Source organism: Cervus elaphus, chromosome 9, assembly GCF_910594005.1.
Source record: "Cervus elaphus chromosome 9, mCerEla1.1, whole genome shotgun sequence".
NCBI lineage: Eukaryota > Metazoa > Chordata > Mammalia > Artiodactyla > Cervidae > Cervus > Cervus elaphus.
Window position 1 is genome coordinate 63,965,990 of NC_057823.1, and position 24,507 is coordinate 63,990,496.

The following is a 24,507-nucleotide window of genomic DNA, read 5'->3' on the forward strand; positions in this document are numbered from 1 at the left end:
GACTCATCATGTTCCCCACCCACTCAAGACCTGTGCCTGTGCTGTTCCTCGGCCTGGAATGCCCTTTCCCTGACCCTTCTCCTCTCTCACCTCTACCCCTCCCAACACTTCATTCTTTTCCTTTGTGACTCAGGTTTTTTCAAGGAAGCCCTAGAACAGCCCGGTGCAATAGAACGCTCTGTGATGATGAAAATGTTCTGGATCTGCTCTGTTCAGTAGGGTAACCACTAACCACATTTTGCTGTTGAGCATTTGAAATGTTTCTGGAATGACTGAGGGACTGAATTTTAAATTTTAAGTTAAATTTCAATCTAAATAGCCAGGCTTGGGGAGTGATTACTGTGGAACAAGAGTAATCTTGATTCCTTCTGTGACATCCCCTGCTGGTTTCTTATATTCTCCCTTCAGCGTGAAAAGTGAAAGTGTTAGTCACTCAATCCAACTCTTAGTGACCCCATAGACTGTAGCCCACCAGGCTCCTCTGTCCATGGAATTCTCCAGGCAAGAATACTGGAGTGGGTATTCCCTTCTCCAGGGGATCTTCCCAGCCCAGGAATCAAACCTGTGTGTCCCGCCCTGCAGCTGGATTCTTTACTGTCCAAACCACCAGAGGAGCCCTTCAGTGACCTATCACATACTGTCATTTGTATTTAGTTGGGCATTTTTAAAACCCATTCCTTGTTAGACTGTAAGTTCCAGAAGAACAAATGCTTTATCTGCTTTGCCACAGCTGTGTCTGTAGTACCTGGAATGGGATCAGTCGATAGTAAGTACATCATAACATTTCTTGATGGATGGGTGAATGAATGAGTGAATGCTTAGTGAAGGCATTGCTTTCATTGGTGCTTTCCTCAGTTGCTTAGCCTAATGAAGTGCAATCATGAAAAAGGTCAGCCCCCAGGTCATAAAATTAAAAGCTAAATCCATGCTTATAGGCACCATACATTCCCTATGTATAAGTAAGCTTGTGTGTACAAAAGGGTAATAATGCATTTGCAAAGCTTTGCATCTGTGCATTCATGTGTGGACATGTTATGACCACGTATCTCCATGTCAGGGAAATGAGGTCACTAAGACACATGAAAGTCACTCAGGGAGGCAGTTTCTAAATCAGTACTTTTTATTTTGAAAGATTTGTCAAACTCTTCACATCGTGGCAAGAGTTTGCATGATTAATAAGAAGCAGCTTTTTCATGAAATGCTTGGAGGTGAACGAGTTCTCAGCCTGTGAGATCCGACCATCCCATTGATTTTGAAATTTCTTTTGATTAATAGAAAGAAAAAGTGGGGAGGGGAGAAGAGGAGGAACATGCTAGCGACTGAAGGAAAGATCTCTGGTGACAGCCATCCAGATGTGGAAAAAAAAAAAAACAGAAAACCCAAAAGAAAACCAATTTGCCACCTGCCCTTTTTCTGTTTTACCACGTTCTGCACCTCGCTCTTGATTTTGGTCTTTCTGGCTGAAACAGCCTCCCTGTCCTGCATCTCCGAAAGGTAGTTTGGAGGGGAGCAGCCCTGCAGGATGTGGTGATCCACCTCTCAGAGGTGTGGGGGATTCCAGAGAACGGATGGGCCGTGGCTCTGAAAAGTCTGAGCAAATTGCCTAATGCAAAAAGAAATGGCACTGCAAAGTGAGAAGGGGAAATGGTGAAGAACTGGGTTTGTGTGAGAGTTTATATGTACTTCCAGAACACAGCCTCAATTTCCTTCTCTCAGTCACAGCCCCTGACCACAAGATTTGTTATCTGCGGTTCTGGCTGGTAGATTCTGCAGGTCTCTCCCACCACTGATCCTCTAGCCCTAGAAGCATCCTTGCCAACATCACGTGCCTGTTACTTCCCTTTGTCCATCTTCAGGCCACTTAGGAATGACCCCCTGGCAGCCAATACCCTGAAATAAAGTTAACACAAAGTCTGACTTGGTGAATATTAGTTTCAAGCAGAAAAGTAGAAAATCTGAAGATGCAACGTGTGTTGAAGGCAGACTCGAGCAGATCAAGTGTTCCACCCATGTGCCACCAAGACAATGGGCAGAGGTGCACACGGCAAGGGGAAAATGGGACCATTAGTGGGTGAGCAAGAGGCCGTGATAGCTGAGTTACAGCTAAGAATGTCGTGACTTGGGTTAAAATGTCTATGTTTAGCACCGTTAATGTATTCGTTTAAGTCTATATTAGCACCTTGACCCCAGGCAGAACAACAAACCATCCAAACATTTTAAACATTGGGGAAAACAGGAGGGGGAAGGTCAAAGAGAGAGAATCGGGTTCTGCAGGAGGAGGCGTGGCTTTAGATCACGAGGTCCTTGTCGATGTCCTCTGCAAGGCAAGAAGGAGCAGAATTAGACTTGGGGGCCGGGGTCAGTGAGGAAATGTTTCCCAAGGAGTTGGCAGATCCCACCCATCCCAGGGGCCGGGGGCCAGGTAACCAGTCCAAGGTCACCCAGGGAGTCTATGACTGAGAACTTCGGTCTCCCCCGTCCCTGGCCGGTCCTTGTGACTTGCGCTGCCTAATTACATGTGCTGTTTCCTGTAGATGACTGTCAGTTCCCAAAGCAGTGCTAGACACAGAGTGAGTACTGATGCTTCAAAAGGGAGAAAGAGACAGTCGGATGGATAGAGAAGGACCAGGAAGTCATCTAAAAGAGTGAGGCCCACCCAGGCAGGGAGAGCAGACAGGAGTTAACCAGGCACAGAGCAGAGATGGACAGGAAGGACAGACATACAGAGAGCAGCGAGGTGGGAGGGAGAGGATAGCGGACCCTTTGCTCAAACACTCACTCTCCTTGATGCCGAAGCAGCCGGCCCACTCGTCCAGGGCAATGTATTTGTCGTTGTCCAGGTCACAGGTCTCGAAAAAGCGGGTGGTGCAGTGTTCCATGGGGATAAGGGGGGCGCGCAGTGGGGCCAGCTCGGTGTGAGACAGGTACCTGCAGGGGTGAGGTGGGGAGAGACTGAGGCTGAGCCAGCCCCATAGCCCTGCTTGGGGAGACAGGGGGAGGGAGCCTGCCCCTTGGGGCTGAAGGAGAGGATGTTCATTGCAGAATGGGAAGCTGGGATCCTGGGTCTGCCCCGGCTCTGCCACTGACCTGCTGTGGTTCTGAGCATATAGCACTGCCCCACTCTGAGCCTCAGTTTCCTCCTCCATCAAAGGGGGAGGAGTTGATCATAACGTCTAAGGGCCCTTCTAGGTCTGAGGTCTGTGGGTTCATAGGGTTCACAGGTCTCATGGTGAATTTCATTGTTTCCTAACTGACTAAGAATTGAGGGCACAGAAGCTTAAAATATTCAGCAATTCTGCTGTTGGTAGATCAAAATATGGTATGAAACAACAATGCATGTTTTCTGCAGACACATTTATACATCTGCAAATACTCAGAAAAGAGGTGAAAAAGAGATGCATCAAACTGAAGAGAGTACTGAAAAAGTTGGGGAGGAGGGGTGGGGTTTCCCTGGCAGCCCAGTGGTTAAGACTCTGCACTTTGACTGCTAAGGGCCTGGTTTGACCCCTGGTCAGGAAACTATGATCCCATAAGATGTGTGGCTGGAAAAAAAAAAGGGAGAGGGTGCCAACTTCTGAGAAGGGAGCGTGGGAAGAGATTGGAATTGGCAGGCGGAGGGTGAGTAGAACTTTATCTTTTATGTACTATGTCCCGTGTGAGAGGGAGGCCTTCTGATTTCTCTCCCAATCTCCTCTGTTCCTGTTCTCCCAGCTGGCCTGGACTCCAGAGCACATATAGGATTTTTTTCCCTTGTTCCCCAGAGCCCTCCATTAGTTGTCCTCAAAACACTCTTCCCCAAGGACCCCCAGGCCCTCCTATCTGGCCCAACTCATGGAAGGGATCTGTTGAACTGAAGCTTCTCTGCCTTCTTTGTATATCAGTGAGGAAAGTGAGCCCCAGAGAGGGGCAGGGACTCAGGCAAGGTCACCGGGCAGCTCTGGGTCAAGGAGAGGGGCAGGATGATCCTCTGACCCAGCCTGCTTTCCAGATGCAGGGTACTTGCAGCCTCATCTGGAAGCCTCCCTCCAGGCCCCTTCCTTGCTCAGCCTGAGTCCAGATGTTCCCTGACTTCTCCCCTCCCCTTCACAGTATGACTCAGATGGATCCCAGCCACGGAAAGAGCCTGGGAGAGAAGCTAGAGGCAGTTTCCCAGCACTCAGGAGACCCCAGCCCCCCAGGATCACCCACAGGGTGAACTGGACCGGGAGGAAGGGTTGAGCCTCCCAGAGGGGAGCAGCCCTGGGCATCCTGTGTGAGCAGAGCGGCCCTCCTCTTGAGCCGCTCCAGGAGCACACAGCAAGAGAAGGCGGAGGTGAGGGGGGCCTGTCCTACTCAGCTGCAGAAGCATCAGCCACCACCTGCAACTTCCGGGCACCTTCCTTACTTTTTCCTTCCATTGTGAGAAACACATCACCACCCAGAGGCTGAGCTCCATGGGGGCAAGGGCCTCCGTGTCAGTTCTGACTACAGTTAAATCCCCTGCCTGGAATCATGCTGGACATGTAATAGACACTCAATAAATGTTGGTTCACTGACCAACTATCGGCTTATCCCACAGGGCGTTTACACGGCACTTCCTAACTCATTTCAACACGGGGCAGGAGTGATCAAACCAAGGGCTTGCCATGGAGATGGGATGGGCACTGTGAATGTCTTAAGAACTTCCAGAGCCAGTTTGCCCCATTGGGGCCAGGTCTCAGGGCCTTGCTGTCTCACACAGACCCTGCCACCTCACAGTCTGGCGCTCCTTCCCAGCTCCTTCTACCTTGCTGAATGGATACCCAAGGCTGGCATTCATGGGGTTAAGGAGGGGTTTTCAGTTCTGATGGCTTCTGCCTCTTAGGGCAGTAAGGAGTGACTCATGGCACTAAATCTTCTATATCCTTTCTCTTACACCTATCCTCTCCTGCCTCAGCCCTTAGGCAAACTATGGGCCTCCAGGGCTGGGAGCAGCAGAGACCCCTGAGGAGTTTTCTGACCACATCTAGTGCACCTAGCAGCCCTGACCGGTGACTGTCCACTCCAGGGCCAAGCCGGAGGCAGCTCCCCGCTGTGATCCTGAGGGTCTGGGGTCTTACCCGTCAATGGGGTGCTGATCCAGCTGCCCAAACTGCCAGTGCACCGGGAAGATGTACATGTTGTAGTTCTTCTCGAAGTCCCGGGCCAGCAGCTCCACGGGGTGGTCGCCAGCCTCCAGGCGCTTCTCGTTCTCGTGGATCTTCTTCACCTGTGGGAGCAGAGACGCTGTGTGACGAAGGGTCCAGGGAGGCTGTCGGGGCCAGTCAAGGTCCCTTCCCCCAACAGGAGACCACAGCAGGCAGAGACCAGCCAAAGTCTGGGTTTAGAATGAGGGAAGGGGGACCCCCAGGTGGTCCAGGGGTTAAGACTCTGTGCTTCCACTGCAGGGGGCACAGGTTTGATCCCTGTTGGGAACCTAAGATCCCACATGCTGAGCAGTGTGGCGGGGCGGGGCGGGGGGGTAGGGGTGGGGTGTAGAGACCAAATGAGGGAAGGAAGTGGTTAGATGAGTACCAGCATTATCTCATCCACAGAAGTGGAGGCCTGGGGCCATCTCAATCAGAATAACTGGGGAGTGTGTCAAAATGCAGCTTCCTGGGCCTTGCTTCACAGAGACACTGGTTCAGTGGGCCTGAGGTGGGGCCCAGGGAGCTGTATTTTATCAGTACTCCTAGTGCTTGATATGTCCCTTAAAGTCCACAGACTCAGAAGGAAAAAGGAATAGAATTGTTTATGCCCCATACTTAACATGGAGCTAAACAAAATGAGCAGGTCCTTTCATTACAAGACTCCTCAGAGCCTGTAAGAGGTGAATGTGCTCTGCCTGCATGCTAAGTCACTTCAGTCATGTCGAAAAGTCACTCTTTTCGACCCCACAGACTATAGCTCGCCAGGCTCCTCTGCCCGTGGGATTCTCCAGGCAAGAATACTGGAGTGGGTTGCCATGCCCTCCTCCAGGGGATCTTCCCAACCCAGGGATTGAGCCCATGTCTCTCATGTCTCCTGCATTGGCAGGTGGGTTCTTTACCACTAGCGCCACCTGGGAAGCCCCTGAATGTGCTCTGCTGCTGCTGCTGCTAAGTCGCTCAGTCGTGTCCGACTCTCCACGACCCCATGGACTGCAGCCCACCAGGCTCCTCCATCCATGGGATTCTCCAGGCAGGAGTACTGGAGTGGGGTGCCATTGCCTTCTCCGTGAATGTGCTCTAGGAGCCTTCAAAGGCTGCACGGAGGAGTCTGTGTCCTCGAACCCGGGACAGAGGCGCTCGTTGGAGCAGGGATGCGGGCTTACATTTGGGGGCCTAGATCTGGGAACGGGACTGTGGATCTCAGCCAGCCTGGGGCCCGAGGTCAGGGTCAGCTCAGGGCCGAGCAAGTGCCCCGAGACAGAGCGAGAAACGGCCCTTACTCGCAGCTTCTGCTTCTCGGTCAGGAGGTTGTTGTCCTCGTCCCTCTCGTACAGCGTGACCAGGACGTTCTTGAGCCAGTCGCGCATGCGCAGTGGGAATTCAGTCAGCTCGGAGTCCAGGCAGGGGGGGATGTCTAGGGTCAACACACGGGGGTGGTAAGCACAGACCCTGACTCTCCCTGCCCGAGGGCCAACGTGCGGGCCAGGTCGCTCTCCCCACCCCCGCCCTTCTCCTGCTACTGCTTCAGTCTGTGACCTTGGCACAGGGCTCGGCCTCTCTGGGCCACAGTTTCTTCACACCTTTTGAACAAAGGAGATTGGCGGGGGTGGGGATGGGGGAAGAATACTCAGCAAATGGACAAGTGCAAAGGCACATCCCCTGTTCCCTTGACCTTGATCTGATCTGGGGAAGGAAATGGTTTGCTCCAGAGACTCCTGCTTTTCTGGGTGTTGGGACCTGAAAACAGAGGCCAGGACCCACCATGATGGTGTTGACCCCTGAGAGATGTTTGAAGCTGGGAGACTGAGGAACAGCATTCACCCATAGGCCCAGCTTAACCGGGCTGGGGGTTCAGGTATGCTTAATTACCAGAACATTCTTAGCGATAGGATTGCATCCTGGTCTTTGGAACTCAAGGTGACAAAATGTCAGTCCTAGAGATTTCATCCAAGTCCACCCTCTTGGAATTATTAGAGATCAGTGTGGAGAGAAGGGGCTTGCTTAAGGCCACGTTATCAGAGCCTCATCCAGCACCAGGGCATGTGGGTGCCAGGGGGCCTAGGGGTCCATCATTCCCCCATCCTTGGACCTATGGAAAGTCCCCTCTGTGGTTAGGACCACCACCTTCTTCACCAGCAGCTGGGGAGTGGAAGAGAACATCTGAGAGGGAAACGCTAGGAGTCGGAGCAAGCGATACGCCCCAGAGAACAGAAGAGCCACTTGGCACAAGTGTCAGTCTCACTGCCCAAGGATTCCTACCAACGTCCCTCCCCCGCCCTCCTTCTCCAGGCCTGCGCCTTCTCTTTTCACATCCAGGGTCCTGTAACTGCAAGAGCGGTGCTGACCACAGGAGAACCTGGTTCCCCTCCTCCACCTTTCTGCACTCTGCACACCTGAGGCAGGTGAGGGCCCTCCCCGGTGTCATCTGGTGTCAGAACGTACCAGACACACCATGTGGATGCTGTCTTGGAGGGGAGCAGAGGGGGCCTTGCCTGTCTCAGATGACAGGGAGGCAGACACGCAGGAGCAGGAGCCTGGGCCAGCTGAGTCTGCCCCTGGGATCACCCCCCAAAGGCCAGGCAAGCCCTGGCATTCCTGCCCACAACACCTGGCTCCCAGGTTTCTAGAAGCAGGTGCTTAATCTTATGTTTTATGCTGGCAGATGGGAATGTAACAAAGTAAAAAGGCCTAGGATATGACAATGTTGAGTAACAGGGCCTAAGGGGAACTGACAGGATTGCCTTGATTTTAACGCATTCAAATTCAAGGATTTTTAAAACACTTTTTAGGCCCAGGAAGAACATCATTTTTGCTTCACAACATTGAAGCAGGAAAGATTGTGGTTAGACCCATAGAAGAACTTCCTCAACATTACAGAAAAGAAGTGAGCTGTCTCGGATGCTAGTGAGAGGCTCCAGAAATCTGCCCTGATCTTGTGTTTCCTCCACTGTTCAGTCCTTCTTGGAGGGGTCCTGAGTACAGATACCAGCTCTTAAACAATCATCTCATTTTATAATTGGGATCCCTGAAGCTCAGACAGGGGAAGAGAGGTGCCCAAGATCACACAGCCCAGGGGTGGCAGAACCAGCATCAGTGCCAGTTTGGTGCCTTTTCCCCAAGACGGGAGGCTTGGCGAGGCCCGAGGAGAGACTCACATTTGCAAGGTCCGATGTAGTCCAGGTGGAGTTTGTGGCCCTTCTTGGTGCCCTCCAGTGTGCACTTGGTGGCAAAGAAGTGGCAGGAAGAGTCGAAGGTCTTGTTGTCATTGCTGCACACCTGTTGGCAAAGCATAGAGTGCCTCACCCTCATTCCCAAAGCCCTTCACCAGTACCGCCATCCGTGCCCATTTCAGAGATGGGAACACTGAGGGCCAGGCAAGGAATGTGATTAGCCTGGGGTCCACACAGTGAGTTAAGGGTGGGGCCCAGGCAAGGAGCCACTCTTTAGGCTCCTAAGTCAATGTTCAGCCCAAGCTGAGAGCCACTGCTGGTCTCTGAGCAGTGGAACGATGGAGTCAGGGCTGAGATAAGGGAAAGCAAACCTGGGAAATACAGAAAAGATGAATTGAAGGCTAGGATGAGGGAAAGGTAGAGTATGCAGAAAAGAGTTAATACAACAGGCCTGGGATTGTTGTTCTTAGAAAGGCCTTCTTGTGATGTTGGCCCTTGGCTGGTGTCTGGGAGCGAGGCTGGTGAACAGTTGCTTGCACTGTTAGAAAACTGATGTCTACAAATGATGCAAGTGTCTCAATTTGCCTGGGTTGCTCATACAAACAGTATGGTTCATGCTGAACATCTCTTTTCCTGCTTGGAGTCTGGAATTTGGGTATATGCTAGGCATGGGATGCCTACATGGCCAGGCTTCAACTAAACACTGGGTGCTGAGTCTGTAATGGGCTTCGTTGGGCAGAAGCCTTGCTTGCATGAGGTTGCAGCTCATCTTTGTAGCTGGGGAAAGAAATCCTTCATGGCAGGGGGAGAATAAGCAAGACTATGCATGGATCCCTCCACACTCAGCCGGTATCCAATTCCCTTTTCAGCCAGCTACGTATCCTTAACTATTAGCAGTGAGTGCAAATATGTGGTGAGTTATATTGGTCCTTCTTGTGAATCTCTGCGCATGAGGATGGCAGAGCAGAGTTGCTATGGGCTGAACAAGGGCAGTGGCAGTAAGTAGTTGTGTCAGGAGGGGAGAAGCCTTGTCTTGAAAACCCTGCACATACTTACTGCATACATATCACTGCAGAGGGAGAACTGCTGGGCACTGGTGACCAGTGTGATAGGGGGTGATGGGGTGAGGAGGAGGGAAGAGCTGACGAAGATGCTAAAATTTGGACCTCAAAGGATAAGTTGTACTGGGGAGAGGTTGAAGGTGAGGTGGAGGTTGTGGAAATGATGCTGGAACTCAATTTGTGGCCCTGAGCTAGGTGACCACTAGCACAATGGTTGATATGCATGAGTGCTCAATAAATATTTACTTGGATGGATGGATGGACAGAAGAGTCCTATTGGAGACTGAATGGACAGCTTTGAAAGTTTTTTTTTAAATAGTACATATTGAGTACTTACTAAGTACCAGGCATTATCTGACAAACCCCTGCAATATCTCTATGAGATAAAGTCTATTTCTGTTCCATCTTTAGAGGTGAGAAAACTTGGAGAGGATCAGGAACATAGCTAATATCTCACACTATCAAGAGGTAGAAATGAAGGTTGATGTCATCCTTTGCTGTGACCCAGAACCCACATGTTTGGACCTGATGCTTTGCCAAGATTCTCCCACGTGAGAAAGTCCCTCCTGTGTGTTCCCTTCTGAGTCTCAGTAGGGCTGGAAGCTGGTGGTGCTGAGTAAATTCCCGCCAGTTGCTGGAGAGTCCAGTGACAGTCACTCTCCAGTGACTGCTGGAGAGTCCCAGACAGAGACCCCCTCTGGCTGGGTCTCTTGCTGTGACTAGACCTAGCGAGAGGACTTCTGAGCCTGGAGCTGCCCTGTGGGACCCCTAGGCCGGCAGTGTTGTGGGCAGATGCTCTGAGGGCTGCAGCCCTCACCCCCCGCCTTGTCCCTCGGGCCTCACCTTCTCAAACTCGCCGATGGGGGCAGGGCAGCTGGTGGGGTCCTGGCACACGCACATGGGGGTATTGTTCTCGTCCAGTTCGCACACCTTGCCGTGTTTGCAGTGGTGGTTCTGGCAGGGGTCTGGCAGAGCACAAGGGCGACGTGATTAGCCTCACCCGGGCTAGCACATCCATCCCAACCCAACCCACACGGCTCCTTGGACAGAAGTCCTCGGGTCTGGCCCCCACTCAACCTTCGGGCAGCCCTGCGCCCTCCCTTCTCTTCTGCTGAAATCAGCTTGTCGGGGAGCAGTTGGCTCAGTCTGGGGAACTAGAGATTTGGTCTGAGGTCAGGGCCAGGCGCACCTGCGGGGGCTGGGGATTCAGTCTGGGACCCGGGAGCACCGGATGCCATCTGGCTCCCCCGAGGGTTGAAGCAACCACTGTGTTCGTGGCTGTTCATGGATCAATGACAGCAAAGTATTTCAGAATTCTAGAATAGACTTTCTAGAATGACTCGGAAAGTCAGCTGTTGTCACGGAGCCAGGGAGCTGTGCAGCCCAGCAAAACACACCTGAGTGTCTGCAGCGGAAAAGGGATCAGAGCCCCAGGACCACACCGAACAATAGAGTCTGCCTGTGTCTCGTAAACACCGGATAAGGGATGTGGAGGGGAAGGAACAGGACTCAGTAGACGCCCCTCTGCTCCAGTGGATACTCAGGCCCTGAGCGTGAGAGCTCGTCTAGCCTTTCCTCCCGGTGCTTGACTGGGGTGTCGCAGTCTTCCTTTGTTGGATGCCTGCCCTGCCAGGTCCTGGGCAAGGGCGCCTCTACGTTTATCTCATAGTCCCTCGACAACCCTGGGGTGGGGGTCTACTGTCTTCACCCTTCCCCACGCAAGACATGAGCAAGCTGGGCTCAGAGAAGGTTTGAGGGCTGTCAGAGGGCATCGCACAAAGTTTGGAGGCAGACCTTGGTTGGTCCACCCCCAGAGTCCGGGCTGTTAGCCCCTGGGGTACGGTGAGTCTCCATCCTGCGGGTTAGGGATCTGGACTGTGGGTGGGAGCCAGAAGCCCCAGGTCCTGGTTCTCACAAGCCGTATAGGAGTTGTGTCAGGCTTCCAGACCTTATTTCCTCATGGCCATTTGACAATTAAATAAGCTTATAAGTGTGAAAGCGTCTGGGGCCATCAAGTGACCGGACGGGACTGGGGATCTCAGTGGGAACCTGAAACCCAACTCTGGAACTAGATTAAAGTGCTGCAAGGGGACAAGGCCACTTCCAGCTTAAGACTTCCCTTCCTAGCACTCACAGCCTTGCTATAAATAGATCTTTCCAAATTCCAGAGATCACTCCCAACCTTTTAGTCAAGGCAGTTTGTCCTTCACAGCCCCTCCCACAGGGAGGACCCCACTACCCTGCATTTCCTGGGGAAGGAACCTCACACAGGCTGGGCCCACGCCCCAGGCCCGGGCGGCAGAGGGCTAAGGCCTGTGTAACAAGACAAGGAGAAGGGACCTACTCTCAGCCACCACCTCTTCCTCAGTTTCCTCGGCACCCTCATCGAATTCTCCTACTTCCACCTGGACGGGGTTGGCTCCCACGGGTACCTGGGGTGGAGGGAGAAGAGTGAGTCAAATGCCCCATCCCACCCCCAGACCTGGAGGAAAGGGGCAAAGGCTGGAGGGGACTTGCCCAAAGCCTTGGGTACCCACAGGGGATGGGGAGAGACATGCCGGAAGGGGTGCTGGGTTCAGATCCCAGGAGGCACAAGTGCCAGGTCCAGGATCAAGGCTGAATCTATGGACCCGCTCTTCCTCAAGGGCCCAGAATGCTATGGAGATGCCCTAGAGGCCAGCAGGGGTGTCAGGGCAAGAGCGGGTGCCAAGCTCTCTCCCCTTCCAGCCACACCAGGGTACTTTCCCTTTCATCAGCTGACATTTGGGGAGACTGTGGGTGACCATCTGAGAACAAATGTCACACAGTTTGAAAAGTAAAAAACAAATTCAGAATCATAGCTCCCACCTATGAGGTTCCAGGGAGAGTTTGGGGAGCACTCGGGAGTGTGTCATCATTGGGGGATCCATAGGATTTACATCTGTGCTGTGTGTGGACGTGGGAAGGGGAACAATGGCCTGTTCCAGCAGCCCCTGTCTGGATTCCCCAGAGGGAGAGGATGTTGGCAGAGATGAGTCTGGGGCCCCCACCACCTACCTCGGCCACCTCGGCCACGGTTTCTTCCACCACCTCTGTCTCATCAGGCAAGGCTTCCTGTTGCTGTTGGGAGGTAAAAATGGTATTCAGAGAGGTTGGGGCCCGGGCCAGCTTCCCACCACTAACATGCCTTAGCCTGGACCACTGAGGCTGGGGAGCTAGGAGAGAAGCTTGTGGGAGACGCCTGCCATGGGTGGGCAACTCGGGCACAGAAGCCAAACATGCAGGCCCTGTGGGCTGCAGGAGCACCTCCCTTTGTATAGTTACATCTGGAGTGTCTATCAAAACTCCAAAAGCATTTCTGCAGCTTAGACTCCCATAATGATGGGAGACCAACTCCCTTCAGATGGGAAAACGGAGACCCATAGGGGATGAACCCTGAATTTTAACAGATGTCAGTATCTTCCCCACAGGTGTGATACTGTCATCATCATCATTGTTTGGCAATTTCTTCTTGGAGTCAACTTGGAGTTAGAAGAAGCAAGATAGCACATGACTTTGAGGTGCCTGGCTGGCTGGGGCTTCTTCTACCATCACCCCATCAGCATCCCCTTCTCTTCTGTAAGTCTTCATATGACAAAGAGCTCACTTCCTTCTAAAACAATCTTAGTCCCTTTCTGGGGAAGCTCTGATTGCTAAACAAGTACATCTTCACATTACATGGAAATCTCTCTTCCCTGGAATCTCCTCCCAATGATCCTCATTCAGTTTTTATTTTGAGCTTATTAGTTTAAGGGAAAAAAAATCTTAAAAAAAAAGAAAAAAAGACCACTCAAGATGGGGAAGTGCTTGTCCCCTCTGAACATCCAGGGCTGGTAGATTCAATGCCCTTGAGCTGGTGGTGGGAGGTAAGACCAAGAAGATGTGACTTTCAGGTACTCACAGGGGCTGCCAAGGCCCTCCCGGCCAGGCAAAGGAGAAAGAAGATCCAGGCCCTCATGATGCTAGGAACCCTGTGGGGAGAAAAGAGATGAAGAATTCAGTGAGGGCTAGGTTTCTTGATGGAGAGTTCCTCCTGACACTGAATTCCTGTGATATGCAAGATAATTTTAGATGGTCCATGGTAAACAATAGTGAAAGGCAGAGAGAAAGTTGCTTCTACTTGCTTCTCTTTTAATCCTGATGGTATGAGAAAGTCTCAGTTTGGTGCTAACAAGTCTTTAACATCTAACACTCATCTCTTGCCCTTTTGAACAGAGGGCAGGCCTTTGGCTCAGAGCCTCCGCAGGAAACGACATCCAGCTGGAATTCAGTACAGTTGTTCTGTCTCCTTTGTGTCTAGTTTAACAGTTTCCTTCTATTTATGACAGAAGTACGCAGGTTTTTCCATTTACGGTAGGGATCTTGTCTCTTTCCTCAGTACATTTATTTAAATTTTTAAACAGTGATTGGACACAGACAACTGGTTAATCAAGTCTGGGCAGTGCTGAACTGGAACTTGTTCAAGGGCCCTTCAATCCCTGATGTTCTAGGATTCTTTTCTTCCTATACCCCAGACTCTTCCTCCTCTCCCCTCTTTCCCCTGACCTCCTTCTCCCTACCCCTCCTTAATAAGAGAATTTAATAGGCAGCAACCCCTTGCCAATTTGAGACAATGAGGCCTACATTCTAAAACAAAGAACAATAGTTTTCGAGTGTGGTCAGTGGAAATTTATGGCCATACTTTCCTCCATTCTGCCCAGGAGGGATGGTACTTCTCTGGATTCTGTGTGGAAACTACCCAAATGCTTGCATATGTTTAGTGTTACCTTCTGTTTCTCCTTCACAGCTAAAAGATGTTAACTAAGATCTAGAACATTCTCTAGAAAATTCTCCCACCCTGGTCACTGCTGAAACCTTCCTCTAGATGCTGAGCTCTCGACTCTAACAATCTCATGACTGGAGGGCATCTTGGAGCAGAATCTCTATGATTTGCTGACAAAATGCATCCCTAACCAAGGGACTGTGGTGGGGATGCTTTGTTTCTTGTTCTAACTCAATGAACTTCCGTTTCTAAATGGCTTTAGAAAGTCCTTCCTTCTACTGTTCAGCTTGCCTCCCTTCAAGCTTCTCCTAGTCTACTGTGATTATCCATCTGCGGCCACATAGAGCAAGCATGCTCCCCTGTGCCTAAGCAGCTTTTAGTTAATGTGGGCAGTGGCCATGTCTTCCCTCGTTCATCCCTAGTTCCTTCCAAGATTTCTCAACTGACCAAGCACCTTGGTGGGCGGTACCCTGGCATCATGGAAGAAACGCTTAGCTTGGAGCTAAATCCCAAGGATTCTGGTTCTATCTCAATATTAACTTGGTATTTTGGTTCAATCCTTCATCCTCTCTGGATCTTGGTTTCCCTCTTCTATTACTTGAGAGGGTTGGACTAGCTGAGCTTTGAGATGGTAGCCTGAGCCCTTGAGATGCCCTTTATCTGTCCCAAGCACATGCTGGTCTTGGCACACATCATCCCCTCCATTATCCCCATCTTCACTTAAATTATGGTATTTGGGTAGTAGAAACAGGCAGCAGAAGGGAAGACTTCATAATGGTCCTCTATTGGGGTTGAAATAGACACTAAACCTCAGTATTCTATGGCATGTATATGAAATAAAACCAACAGAAATCTAAAGAAATCCACCTGGGAGCTTGGTTTTGCTTCGTGGTGTCCCCAACTCTCCCATCTGAATGCAGTCTTCCCTTCCCAGGTTTTGGAAATGTTCCTCTCTCCCTCCCCTGCACACACAGTCCTATGCTTATCTTCCCCGCTCCACTTCTCTCAAGCCTAGAGGTGGAAAAATCTCCTTTCTTGCTTCCCCACTTGGAGACAAAAGCAAAACAATGCCTGCATGTGGCTTTGGGTGAAAGGAACAGGAGAGAAAGCATGAATGAAAGGCTTGTCTGAGATGGTTAGAAGTTGAAGGGTCAGAGACTCATAGCAGGAATAAAAAAAGGCACTTTATCTGGGCTCCAATGACAGACAAGTCCTACAGTTAGAGAAGCAGCCCAGCTAGGGCTGGAAAGGGAGTAAGCTTCAGCTTGGAGAGCCAGGAAGACTGGCATCTCCAGGGTTTGTGTCCTTCATCTGAGCAGAGGAACTGCTCCTCCTCTGTGACCAGGGAAAGATTTGTGGGTCGGCTCTTCTCTCTGTCCTACCTCACCAGCCGTGCTTTCCCAGTGGCACGCTGACTCTTTCTGCCACCCCCATCCTTGGTGCTGCAGCCAGAAGAGAAAAGTCATTCTAGATCTCACGGTGCATTAAAATTTCTAATGGTCTCACACACTGGCACCATGGCATGGGAGGGCTGTGAGTCCCGCTGGTCCGATGAGGGGGTCTGAGGTGGAGAGGGAGGAAGTCAGACAACATTCAGGCCCCTTTCAAGCTGACAAAATTCCTCCTCATGGACTTGGGTTGGGCCTCATAGAGTTTTTCTTTGAGACTGGGGTGGGGATCAGGGGGAAAAGTGGGAAGTAAGTGTAAAGAAAAGGACACACAGTCTTGGAGGAGGAGTTGATTTCCTAATTTGGGGTTTTGCCCAGTTTCCCCTCACCAGTCCCAACATCCTCTCCATCCAGATCGCTTGATGGGAGGGAAGGGCAGCAGTGGACGGTTCTCGAATGTATGACCATACTCCTGCATACCCGTGAGCTCCCTCTCTGAGGTTCTCTAAACCACCTCTGGTGAAAGAGGCCAGGTGCCCGTCCTGCAAAGGTCAGGGGTTTATCAGTAACCCTAGCAAGGTCAGAACACAGGGCCAAACCCCAGCATCCAGAAATGATCAGCTGTACACACATCCTTTGCCAGTCAAACCTAGGTCTGGCATGCCCCCCCTGGTGAAAATATAAACACCTTTGTATAGATGAGCAGTATTAAATAAAAACTCTGTATCTCTTTAGTTTGTAATGATGCCTGTGTTTATCCGTTTTAAGAATGTTTTCATAATCCGGCATCCCCTTGGGGGCTGAAGGCATACTACCTTATAGTACAGAAGAGAGGGCTGAGGCCCAGAGGGGAAGAAACCTGCCCAGAGCCCCAAGGAGTGGGTGGCAGGGCTGAATGAAGACCAAGGCTGCCCCCCTCCGCCTCTGGCCTGCCCTCTGCCTCACATGCTGTTTCCCTTGGCGGCAGTTCCTCCACTAGGTGCTCACCTGAAGGGGGCCCAGTTGGGCTGTGAACTGGCCCAAGGTATCCTGGAGGAAAAGAGACTGGGAGGGTTGGGAGCCGGGGAGCAGGAGGTGTATTTCCCTTGGCCCAGTGGTCGTCAGATGCAGACTTTGCTCACTCCCACCCCGCCACCACCCTTGCCTCCTGTTCCGAACATCCAGTCCTTTCCTTTTGCCTTTATTTGCTCTGGAGACGGCTGAAAACCCGTCCCTGCCTGCCAGCGGGACCCGAAGCTGAGGTCACCTCTCCTCCTTTAGAAAGAGTCTGGGGATGGAAAAGTACAGCTGCCCGCCCCCCACCCCACCCAAGTTCATCTCTCTTGAAACATAAACGGCCTCCTGTGGGCTCTCTCTGGACACTGAAAAGTTACTGAAGGACAGAACTAGGGAAAAACCTTGGAATCATTCAATTTTAGACTGTGGATCTTGGAATCGTAGACCCCTAAGGACTTGAAGCACAGAATCTGAGTTACAGTCATCAAATCTGATTTGAGTAGAAGAGTTTATGAAGCAATGCAGTCTAATAGAACTTTCTAAGATGACGAAAATATTCTATATCTGCATTGTGTAATGTGGTGGCTAGTGGCCACCAGTGGTTATTGAACACTTGAAATGTTGCTAGCGCAAATGAAGGGCTGAAGTTTTCATTGTATTTCATTTTAATTAACTTAAATTCTACGTAACCATATGTGGCTAGTGGCTACCATATTAACACAGAGCTTGCTTAGTCCCTCAATCATGCCCAACTCTTTGAGACCCTGTGGACTATAGCCCGCCAGGCTCCTCTGTCCATGGGATTCTCCAGGCAAGAATACTGGAGTAGGTTGCCTTTCCCTTCTTCAGGGGATCTTCCAAACCCAGGGATTGAATTCAGGTCTCCTTCATTGCCAATGAATTCTTTACTATCTGAGCCACCAGGGAAGCCCATATTAGACAGAGTGGTTATCAACTTTTATAGAGGCATTTTGGCAGAGAGGTAAGCCCAGGGGCTCTGGAGACAGAATATACAGGTTCAAATCCTGGTTCCGCTGCATAGCAGTTGTGTGACTTTCAGAAAGTGGTTTTCCCTCTCTGGGCCTCAGTTTATTTCTCCATCTTTAAAATGAAAATAACACACTTACCTTGAAAGACTCATGGGTGATTACAAGAGATAAACATCAGAAGAGTATCTTTAAAACAAAGATCCCAGAATCTCCATTCCCCTTGAAAATCCAGGACAAGAATCCCAGCTCTTTGTCCATGGCCCAGGGAGAACAGGTGCTGGGCTGGAACAAAGGAGGCATTACTCCTTTTGGTCTCGGGCACCAGCCCAGCCTCCACAGGGCACAGTGATGAAGCCAGGCCCCAGGCTGCCCTCTCAGTTGGGCTGCTGACGCAAACCAGGCATCTTGCTTCCACCATTTGGCTTACCAACAAGGGTTCCCAAAACACATGCTCCTGGTAAACAAGCCCAAAGAGAGGAAAACAAGTCTAGAGGCTAATAAAGGAACTCGTGAGTGAGCCAGGCCCACCAGAATGCCAGGACTCAGAAGGAGGGCTGAGACGGTCCAGAGAGGTGCCGTTGTGGCCAGTGTGGCCACGCACTCACACCCCAGGGAGCACACACAGCCACTCAGAGGTGACGTGGAAGTCAGGAGCCCTGGGATTGAGTCTTGGCAGTGTTGCTCCCAGCTCACCCTTCAAATTAGAATAGGCTCCTCTACTCCTTGGACTTCACCTAGTGCCACTCATCTGCACAGTGCAGAGGTTGTTTTAGATCAGTGGTGTTCAGAGTGATACAAGCCAGGGAGCCCTTTCTCTCAGTGAAGTCTTCTGCAGATGTCCAAGTCTGAAACAACTAAGAGCCGTTCACCTTTGTTGTACATATGAATGTACTATTATCTATTCAATGAATCAGCTTAAAATTAAAAAAAAAAAAAAAACAAAGCAGTGTTGAGATGGGGACTGGCGCTGGGACACTCCTTGAGACACCTCAGAGAACCTCTAATTTCTTTTATGAGAGAGTTTGAAGACCCTGAGGCCATAGTCCCAAAGGTTCCTTTCAGCCCTGACATTCCAAGTCAGCTGAGTCAGAAGCCTATCAGAGGACCACCTTTCACAACTTGGCCCTTGACTCCCTGCTTCCGCTTCTAACAATTCTTGCTGGAAGGGAAGAAGCTAAAAGAAACATTTAGGGCAGCGGTCCCCAACCTTTTTGGCACCAGGGACAAGTTTCATGGAAGACAATTTTTCCACAGACCAGGACGGAGTGAAGGGTGTGATTAAAGCACATTCTATTCATTGTGCACATTATTGCTATCATTACATCAACTCCACTTCAGATCATCAGGCATTAGGTCCTGGAAGTTGGGGACCCCTGTTTTAGGGTGCTCAAGCATAGGTTTGAAGATGTTCAGAGGCAACTCAGAAATAGCCCCAGAGCATGAGACTGATATCAGTCTGACAGAGGTTCCATAAACACATCTAAGATGCCACGTTTCGCTGTGGTTAGAAGCCCCAGGGTGGAGCTTCAGGCTCTCCCCGTTGGCTCCCCCTAGGGGCCACTGGTGCATCTGTGTGACCACAAATGGAAGGGATGAGAAATAACATCAAAGTGTCCAGGCTGTCACATCCTAAAGATAGCAAGCAAATCCATGGCACATGTGGCTCCACCTGCCCCTCCGGTGCATGTGGCAGACATTACTAATCAACCATATGACCTTTCCCCCTAAAGTCCAGAGTGGCACTCAAATTCTGGACACAGTTCTTTTGGCAGCTGCTACCAATGGGTTGGTGGTGTCATGCCAAACAACACCTCTTTGCCATGCTTCTGATTTTAGAGATAGGAAGACTGAGGATCAGAGAGGGAAAATAATTCACTTGAGGTCATACATGGCAAGCTGGTATCTGGGCTGAACTTCCAGATATTCAGAAATATCAAGATGTTTGGGGAATTGTTTATTTTTTTATTTGATTAGTCTAGGATCCTATGGCCATGACTAACACATAAGGGCCCAGAAAGATCCCCAGATGAAGTGGGTTAAATACCACATTTCTGAAAGAACCCAGCTATAGCGAGAGTTGTTATCTCCATTCCTACTTTGCCTACAGACATCAAGGTCTATAACTTGACAAGTGAGAGCAGAGTTAATGTCCTGTCTAGACATCTCCTGGATAAGAAGGAGGCTGTTTTTCTAAATAATTCTGTCAAGTCACTGGTTGCAGTCACCACTTAGCCACCTCCTGTTGCCTAATGACATAGCCATGTGGGCTGCATCAGGCCACGGCAAGCCAGCAAAGGAGGAAGGGAGGTAGCTCTTATCACTTTTTATCCATGGGGCTTGTTGACTACAGAGAGGAGTGTCAGGAGAGTACCAAACTGCTCAAAGGAAACCAATAAAAGAAGCCAAAATGAACATCTGGATGTTTCCAGATGTCTGAAAATTTGGCTCAGGCATCAGTTTGCGGTGTGACTTTGAGTTATTCTCCCTTCCTGAGTCTCAATTTCTGTCTATAATATACAACAGGTGCTCAGATGGTAAAGAATCTGCCTGCAGTGCAAGAGACTGGGGTTCAGTTTCTGGGTTGGGAAGATCCCCTGGAGAAGGAAATGGCAACCCAGTCCAGTATTCTTGCTGGGAGAATCACATGGAGAGAGGAGCCTGGTGGGCTACATACAGTCCATGGGGTTGCAAAGAGTCAAACATGACTGAGCAACTAACACTCAGGTGTCTATCTCCCCACCATGACCTGAAGTTAGGTCTGGTTGTGCATGTCTGTGTGTGGCTACAAATGGTGATTGTGTATTTGCATAAGTGACCAATGACCTTGAGGACCACTGTGTGAAGCGTTGTATGTGACGATGCGCGTTGGTCCTGACTCAGCATCTGTTGGTTTCAGCCCATATAGGTGAGGGTCAGAGTTTGCATATGCATCGGATGGACATCCAAGACTTGTCTGTGAGTCAAGGTATTGCCCAGAGACAGCCATGAGTGCATGACCCCCTGTGTCTGCTCACGTATTGAAACATTTATTTTCAGCTGTGCCAGTGGGTGCCTGTCAGTGAAATCAATGTTTATATACTTGGCATCCTCATGGGTTTGTGTCTGTCCCTGTTTATCTCTGCACACATAGCTACCTGTCTAAATAACGTCAAAAATCAAATATTTTCCTGTTTACCTCACATCCTCAAGCTCTTTCCTTTCCTTCATCATCCTTTTCTATTTATAGCTTATTTTTTAGCACAGAAAACTGCTCTTGTGAATAGCAAACCCCAGCCACGCAGTTGGTTGACAAGTCTCTACAGATGGATAAAGATTTTAGGAGGACTATTATGCAATCCAATTTCCCCTAGCCCCTCCTCTCTTGTTTCCTTTTCAACTAGGGGGCCAGGAGCTGTTAAAAAGGTGGCCTGACTGTCCTTTCTAATGAAAGCAGCACCTGGCAGTTAGGTTCACAGGACTTCAGAGCTGAAAGGGCACCTGGAGACCCAAGGTTAGAGTCCCCATTTAACAGATTGGGAAACTGAGTCTGGAGAGGGGAAGTGTCTCTCCAAATGTCACTGTGAGTTAGGATCCACCTCTGCCTTTGCCTTGGACACTGGAGGGTGCAACACTCTTGGGAAATATGAAGGTGCCCAAATCAAAAGAATTTGGACAATATTTATTTTGCTTAAATGTGCCTGTCGGCACTTTTAGTAAAGGGAAGTTATATCCAAACCCTAAAATGATAAAGCTGCCAGACAAAAACGCAGGGAATGATGTCACCAATTCTTCGGATGCCATCAATTCATCCATTCTAAAAACCCATCTCATAGGTGAGAGGGCCACAGTGTAGCAAGCGTTTCTCTGTGTATCATCCCCGTTTTGTCCACACAGTATCCCTTTGAGGTGGTGGTGGTATCACTTTTTGAACCAAGGTTCTCCTTGGTTCTCCTTGAACCTGGGGCTCAGACAGGAGAAGCCATTAGTTCAAGGTCAACTGGCACCTTTGAGGTAGAGGTGGTTTTAAAACTTGGGTCTTCAAGTAGCCTATCCCAGGAAACAGGAAGCATCTTACAGCCCCACAGCTGCCCTGGGGTCCCGGGAGACTGGGAGATCAGGAGGGCAGGACCTAGAATTTGCCCTCTTGGGATGGAGTGGAGTGGGGGACATTCAGACCTACAGAGCCTGATATTCTAAGAGTTTCTAGTGTCCCCTCCCAGCCAGCAGGCAGAGACCCTGAAAAAAAGGTTACCGTGGCAACTCGCATTCCTCCTAGAGTGAGTCATAGCAAAGAAGAGCCTTTTGGTGGGTGGGACTTGGAGAAAGTTTCAAAAGTTGATTTCTTCCCCAGGCACCCTCCCTTCCCTCCCCCTCCCTCCCTCAACTCCAGCTCCCGGCTTTGTCGATGTGGCAGCTGATGGCTGTAAGTTAACTCTCTCTTCACCCCAACCACTCCCATTTCAAAGCTTTTCATCCTCCTGCAAATACACCTTGGCTTCCAGTCCCCACCTTCTCCATCTCCCACATCATGCCCTCTGGCTACCTGGAGGGGCAGGCGTCATTTGAGAATATTTTTAAGACTGAAGGCTGTGAACACCCTCTAGGATATTGCCGCGAACTTTGTTTCTCTCTGTGTCACTCTCTCATCTCTCTCTAACACACACACACAACTGTATATACAATTTTAAGGGGCTTGCAATCTCCATGAAACCTAGCCAAAAGCTAGGCCTAAGGAGAATTCTGCTTTAAGAGACCTTCACTGGAAAGTTCAGAGGACATCGGGCACCCCAAAGACCATTGAGTCCATTCCTCTTACTTTACAGACAGGGAGACTAAGTCCAGGGGAGACATTTACCTAAGGTCACATGTAAAACGTATGTCTTCAGTCTGCCCCCGTACTTCTGATGTGCTTCTCATCCTGCTGTCAGCACTTGGGGTGCACAGAAATTCAACCACAAAGAAAACCCTTTCTCTATGTGTTCTGCATAGAATGGCATTTTCTGGAGGAAAATGTGTGCCCCTCTGTTCCTTTTTGGGTGGACTGGGCTTCCTGGAAGACATGCCTTCCCCAAGGCCCCCCTTTTCCCTTGGTGCGCTTAGGGACTCAGGAAGCCCACTCATCAACCAGCCAGTGGAGCCACAGGTAGGAAGGGGTTTACCTGAAGAAGACCTAACAGCAGCCTAGTGCAGAGTTAGGACTTCTCATGGCAAAGGTGTGAGGAGGCTGCCCTGAAACCCGCTCCATCTTGTCTTCCCCCTCCCACTCTGCAGCACACCACCGCCACACCCAGTCTCCCATCGGACCCTGTGCCTCTCTGGACACTACCCGATATCAGGGGTCTTCAAATCTAGACAAACGGAGGGCTCCTGCTGCTGAGTTTCCAGTGTTTACACCCTGGGGAGCCTGGGATGAGAACAATGCCTAACCCAAGACTGATTGTCTGACAGTGCTATTTCAGGCTGAATGGCACCGGAATCGGGGTGTGTGTGTGTGTGTGTGTGTGTGTGTGTGTGTTGGAGGAGGGTGGATGTTGAGAGGGGAGAAATTCCAGGGCAACAGGAGCCTTTACAGAGGTGCTGATGAAAGGTGAAGACCCCCTCTTATCCCTCCAAAGATCAGTTTATCACTCACGCCAAATTTCCCTTTGGGAAAACAGAGTGCAAGAACCAAATCTAGAAAGTTTCTCCTCCTAGAATGGGAAGCAGGGCAGACTCTGGTGGCCCATCCCTCTTGCAGCTGTGCGCAGATCATATTCCCAGGAAAGGAAGAAGTGGCCCCCATTTGTAAAGGCAGCCTCTGAAACCCGTGAGACAGGCGCAGAGAGAGAAAATACTCTCTCAGAAACAGTTGGATTACTTTCTGCAAACCCAGAAGGGAGACCACAGGATCTCAGTTTCACCTGAGAAGTTAACAGGCAGCAAGTCCATGTCCCCTGCCCTTCGGGAGAGCAAGGATGGAGTCCCCGCGCCCGGAGACCTCCCAACACAGCTTCTTTCCCTTGTACACAAAGTGAGGAGCGGACCAGGGTGCAGGGGGTGCAGGCCTAGCGGAGGGACAGTCAGGGCAGGGGTCGGACATACCTCAGTGGCAGGCAGGCAGGCAGCAGGCGAGCTCCGGGCAGTCTGAAGGTCTGCAGGAATGTGAGGGGCTTAGAGCCTGGCAACAGGAAGCCACTCAGAGCTCTGGGCTGGGTCTGTCTCCCCCTCCACCCCGCGGTCCCTCCTCCTCCTGTGTCTCCTCCTTCCCTTCCCCTCCCCTCCCCTTCTCCCCACAGCCAAAGCTGTCTCCGGTCTTCCAAGGCCTTCCTCCTCTCCTCTAGGAGGGCTGTCCTGACCCGCCTCCCGACCCCGCCCGCCACGTGGGTTCTGGAGCTCTTGCCTAGACAGACTGACTGAGCAGAGCTCTGGGACTGCAAAGGCCAGCAGGAATCACCTAGAACATCCCTCTCCTTGTTCAGAGGGGAACTGAGGCCTGGAGGGGGCAAGGGATCACCCACCCAGGGTTCCCAAGGGGAATTTCCAGGCCCAAGAGTCTGGAGTGTCTGGTGATCTTTACAAGACTCCCTAGCATCAAGCAGTGCTGAGGAGGGCAGAGCCCTGCGAGGGGGTTGTATCTGTGGCAAAGGCAAGGCCGGGACTTGCCTCTGTACAGACTGAAGAAGCTGCCACTGATGGCGTCATCACTGATGGCTTGGGATACTGTCTAAAAATAACTGCTCATACTCTTAGCTGGGCCACCGATAGACACAGAAGGGGCTGGCCATCTAGCTGGGGGAATCTGTGTCATCAGTATAGAATAGATAAGGTGATTGCTGATATGGATTACGATCACAGAGCTAACAATGACCAAGGTTTACTTGGGACTTAGAATTTTCTCGGCAAACCCTTGACATAGATACTGTTACTATGCTGGTTTTACTAATCAGGAAACAGAGGCGCTAAGAGGCTGTTACTTGCCCAAGATACCCCTAGAAGTGGGGTAGGCAGGTGGATTCTA

At 50.7% G+C, this 24,507-nt stretch overlaps 1 protein-coding gene across 1 annotated transcript; it reads right to left on the reverse strand.

Moving 5' to 3' along the window:
• Window positions 1–1,098: 1,098 nt before the first annotated feature.
• On the reverse strand, window positions 1,099–23,738 carry SPARC (secreted protein acidic and cysteine rich). Its single transcript, XM_043913350.1, has 10 exons — window positions 23,592–23,738; window positions 13,298–13,367; window positions 12,415–12,477; window positions 11,723–11,810; window positions 10,222–10,343; window positions 8,303–8,423; window positions 6,428–6,561; window positions 5,079–5,227; window positions 2,780–2,928; window positions 1,099–2,317 (listed from the first exon to the last, which is right to left on the reverse strand). The coding sequence occupies exons 2-10, from the start codon at window positions 13,352–13,354 to the stop codon at window positions 2,289–2,291; spliced, it is 912 nt and encodes a 303-aa protein (XP_043769285.1). The 5' UTR covers window positions 13,355–13,367; window positions 23,592–23,738; the 3' UTR covers window positions 1,099–2,288.
• Between the last annotated feature and the right edge of the window lie 769 nt (window positions 23,739–24,507).

Coding starts and splice junctions, on each gene's coding strand:
- SPARC (XM_043913350.1), bottom strand. CDS start 13,354: ATGAGGGCCTGGATCTTCTTTCTCCTTTGCCTGGCCGGGAGGGCCTTG. Junction 8,424..10,221: donor CCATCGGCGAGTTTGAGAAG/GTGAGGCCCGAG, acceptor CTTTGCCAACAG/GTGTGCAGCAATGACAACAA. Junction 2,318..2,779: donor CTGCTTCGGCATCAAGGAGA/GTGAGTGTTTGA, acceptor CTTGCCTTGCAG/AGGACATCGACAAGGACCTC.